The sequence below is a fragment of the Primulina tabacum genome, chromosome 11 (assembly GCF_025594145.1).
Source record: "Primulina tabacum isolate GXHZ01 chromosome 11, ASM2559414v2, whole genome shotgun sequence".
Taxonomy (NCBI): domain Eukaryota; kingdom Viridiplantae; phylum Streptophyta; class Magnoliopsida; order Lamiales; family Gesneriaceae; genus Primulina; species Primulina tabacum.
The window spans coordinates 32,429,126-32,433,350 of NC_134560.1; the positions used below are offsets into that span (position 1 = coordinate 32,429,126).

The 4,225-nt window shown below is 45.8% G+C and overlaps 1 protein-coding gene across 1 annotated transcript; it reads left to right on the forward strand.

The window, feature by feature from the left end:
* Nucleotides 1-858: 858 nt before the first annotated feature.
* Nucleotides 859-2,510, forward strand: LOC142519752 (uncharacterized). Its single transcript, XM_075622781.1, has 4 exons — nt 859-1,236; nt 1,355-1,721; nt 1,836-1,988; nt 2,035-2,510. Exons 1-4 carry the CDS (start codon nt 859-861, stop codon nt 2,508-2,510), a joined length of 1,374 nt encoding a protein of 457 aa, XP_075478896.1.
* The last annotated feature ends 1,715 nt before the right edge of the window (nt 2,511-4,225 follow it).

Sequence of the window (4,225 nt, forward strand, 5' to 3'; positions counted from 1 at the left end):
TGGCTCCATCAGCCCCTATGCCTAACCCTCGACCCCGCACTCGAGCTCAAGCTGCTCTCCGCATGAAAGAGCTTGTCCTCAACTACCAGAGCCGTGTGATCAAGCGCCTTAGGGCCCAGCTAGCAGCACAAGTACAAGAATGTGAGGAGCTGGCTTCGGCCAAGGACGAACATAGTGAACGACTGGGCAAGGCTATCCACCAGTGCGAGCAGTTGAGGGGCGACAACATTGCACTAAGAGAGGACATCGAGGCGAGCCAGTACCGGAGGGAAGGCTTCGCAAGGACATAGAGCGCTATACCACTGAGTTGCAGGAGGAGAAACAAAAGGGTGCTGTGAACGAGCAGAGATTGAGGGAGTCTTGTGCAGCCATGATCAATCTCTCAGACGTTAGCTCCCGCCTGATCAAGCAGGTAGATCCCCTCAGGAATCAGGTGCAGCACGGCCGCCAGGTTCTGAAACAAGCAGAGGCGGAGATAATGGGGCTGAAGAGCGAGATGGCCCATCTCATAGAGGAAAAGGACGAGCTCCAGCAACAAGTGGCGCCATTACTGCTGGATGAGGAGGAAGAACCAGTACCTGAAGAACTAGTGCCAGTGCCAGTGGAGGCAGTAGGAGACGGAAAGGTTTTAGGCTAGAGTGTGTTAAGCCTATTGCTACTGTTAGAACTATTTCTTTTCCGTTGTTGCTATTTTTCATTCCTGTAAATTTTCATTCAGTTGTTTACGTTTATTTGAGTAACCAATAAAGGCTGTTATTTTGATTACTTCTTGACGTCAATTTATTTTCGCACAAATTATGCAATGAATTCTATCAGTTCGTGCAACAAATATCTTAGAAAATTGTACGCTTGTAGGAGATGGCCGGAAGACCTCCACGAGCCAATCGCAACCCGCGGTACGCCAACAACCGCAACGACAATAATGGAAATCCGAATCCTGACAGAAATCCACCGCCACCACCTCCCATAGTGGGCCTGAGCCAAGCAGATTTGATGGCTATAGCCACCATAGTGGCAACAACTATCCAGGGATTGGGAAACCCCAACGGTAACGGTAATCAGCAGCCTCAACCACCACCGGCACAGAATGGGAGCAAGTATCATTATGAGTCTCTTCGTAAGAACTGTTGCCCAGTGTTCAAGGGAGACGCCGACCCTGAAAGTAAACAGAATTGGTTGAAAAGTGTGGAAACTCAGCTGCGACTATTAGAGATACCCGAGGCACTCAAAGTAGAGGTAATAATACCATTCCTTGAAGATAAGGCGAGCAAGTGGTGGGAAACAGTCTCACCTGCCCTTGACAGTCGCCGGAGCAATCACCTGGCAACAATTCAGAGATGTCTTTCTCAAACAGTATTTCCCAGCAGAAGTCAGACTACAGAAATTGAGCGAGTTTGAGAACTTCTCGCAAACCCCAGACGTGTCCGTGGTAGATTACACCTCCCGATTCAACGACCTTGGAACTTATGCCCCGAAAATCATGGCAGATGAAGTTCTGAAGATGCACAGATACAAAAAGGTTTTAAGCAGCCGTATCCAGTCATCCTTAGCAGTTTACCAACCTACGAGCTTTGCCGACTTAATGGGAGCAGCAGTAAGAGCCGAGACGGATATCAAGCGTCGGGAGAACGAGAACAAGAATAAGCGACCTCTTACTGGACAGTCATCTCAAGGGAAACCACCATTAAAGAGACCAAATCAGTCCAGTGGGTCATTCAAAGGTGCTTCGTCCCACCCAACTTACCAAGAACCAAATTTGTGTCCCAAATGTAATAGCCGTCATTCTGGAGAATGCCACAGATAGACGGGAGCATGTTTCAATTGTGGGAAATTAGGGCATCGAATTGCTAGTTCTCCCGAGCCATTAAAGAGGGGTACTAAGCCTAATCTTGATGCTAACCCCAACAAGCCAAAGGAGAATAAGCCCAACGCTCGTGTGTTTGCAATAACTCAAGAAGAAGCAGATAACGCAAACGATGTCGTGGCAGGTACTATTTTTGTCAATGAAATGCCAGCTTATGTGTTGTTTGACAGTGGTGCTACATTCATTTATATCAGAAAGGTTCACTAGGAAACTAGGGCTTATACCTGAACTACTAGTCGAACCATTTAGAGTAGCAACTCCTACTAATAAGACAATCGAAACACATAGAATGCACCAAAAGTGTAAAATCTGTATCAATGAGCAACTATTCCAAGCAGAATTGATACAACTAAACATGGTGGGGTTCGACATCATCTTAGGAATGGATTGGTTAGCAAGAAATAATGCAATGGTAGATTGCAAGGGAAAGAGTGTCAGACTCCGAACCCCGGACCAAAAAGAGGTCGTGTATCATGGCAAATCCAAGGAACGGAGGTCACTTCTTTCCGCATCCCAAGCATGGAAAGCCGTGAAATCTGGAGAAGATATCTATCTAGCAATGGTTAACGTAGTGAAGGAGGAGATTGAACTTAAACCGGAGGATATCTCTATCGTGCGAGAATTCCCAGACGTCTTTCCAGAGTAACTACCAGGGACAGCCCCGGACCGTGAAATTGAGTTCGAAATCAATTTAGTGCCCGGAGCGGCACCCATCTCCAAGGCACCGTACAGAATGGCACCAGCTGAACTTAAGGAGCTAAAGGAGCAACTTCAAGAATTGCTAGACAAAAAGCAGATTCGACCAAGTGCGTCTCCATGGGGAGCTCCAGTACTTTTTGTCAAGAAGAAAGATGGGAGCATGAGGCTATGCATTGACTATAGGGAATTGAATAAGATCACTATCAAGAACAAATACCCTCTTCCGAGATAGATGACCTATTTGATCAGCTTAAGGGAGCCACAGTGTTTTCCAAATTGGATTTGAGAACGGGCTACCACCAATTGAAGGTCAGGGCTGAAGACATCCCAAAGACGGCCTTTCGGACAAGGTATGGACACTACGAATTCACAGTGATGCCCTTTGGTCTAACGAACGCACCAGCAGCCTTTATGGACCTAATGAACAGAGTATTCAAGCCATTCCTGGATCGGTTCATAGTGGTATTCATTGATGACATCCTTGTCTATTCTCCCAGCAAAGAAGATCACGAAAAGCATCTTCGCCTCACTCTACAAACTTTAAGGGAGAAGGAACTCTATGCCAAGTTCAAGAAATGTGAATTTTGGCTAAGCAGTGTGTCCTTTTTAGGTCATGTGATATCTGAAGAAGGAGTATCAGTAGATCCAAGGAAAGTGGAGGCAATTCTAGATTGGCCGAAACCAAAGAATGCCACAGACATTAGAAGCTTTCTTGGACTGGCAGGCTACTACAGGAAATTAGTCGAAGGATTCTCTTCTTTAGCCATCCCACTGACAAAACTTACTCAAAAGAATTCTAAATTCATTTGGGATGACAGCTGCGAGAAAAGTTTTCAGAAATTGAAAGAAAAGCTCGCATCTACACCAGTGTTAGTCTTGCCCACTGAAGACAAGGATTTCACAATCTACAGTGACGCGTCGAAGGAAGGGTTGGGATGCGTACTCATGCAAGAAGGAAGAGTAATTGCCTATGCATCAAGGCAGTTGAAACCGCACGAACGGAATTACCCCACTCACGACCTGGAACTGGCAGCAGTCGTTTTTGCTTTGAAGATATGGAGACATTATCTCTATGGCTCCAAGTGCGAAATCTTCACGGACCACCAGAGCCTCAAATACTTGTTCACCCAAAAGGAATTAAATATGAGACAAAGACGATGGATTGAGCTGTTGAAGGATTACGACTTGACCATAAGCTACCATCCAGGTAAGGCAAACAAAGTGGCTGATGCTTTGAGTCGGAGGGATGTGAGTAAGGTTACCTTAGCTGCACTCTCCGCTCAGCCATGTCTGCGAGAAATCGTCAAGTTGAACCAGGATCGAGACTCAGTTCTAGTAAAACTTAAGGAACAAACTAAGGAAGCAAAGTCTCAAGATACTCAGATCGACGACAAAGGAGTCCTTTGGATGAAAGGACGATTGTGCGTACCAGACATCGATAACCTTCGACAAGAAGTAATGTCAGAAGCACATAAGTCTAAATTTTCAGTCCATCCTGGCAGTACCAAGATGTACAGAGACCTGAAGAAGAATTTCTGGTGGAGTGGAATGAAAAAGGATGTTGCGATATTTGTTTCCAAATGTCTTGTATGCCAACATGTCAAAGCATAGCACCAAAGACCTGGAGGACTTCTTCAACCTCTAGAGATTCCAGAATGGAAA

Excerpts from the sequence above, each read along its gene's own strand:
- LOC142519752 (XM_075622781.1), top strand. The coding sequence starts at position 859 with ATGGCCGGAAGACCTCCACGAGCCAATCGCAACCCGCGGTACGCCAAC. Across the intron at positions 1,722-1,835 it reads GTCCAGTGGGTCATTCAAAG|GGCATCGAATTGCTAGTTCT; the intron begins GTGCTTCGTCCC and ends GTGGGAAATTAG. Across the intron at positions 1,989-2,034 it reads CGCAAACGATGTCGTGGCAG|TGGTGCTACATTCATTTATA; the intron begins GTACTATTTTTG and ends GTTGTTTGACAG.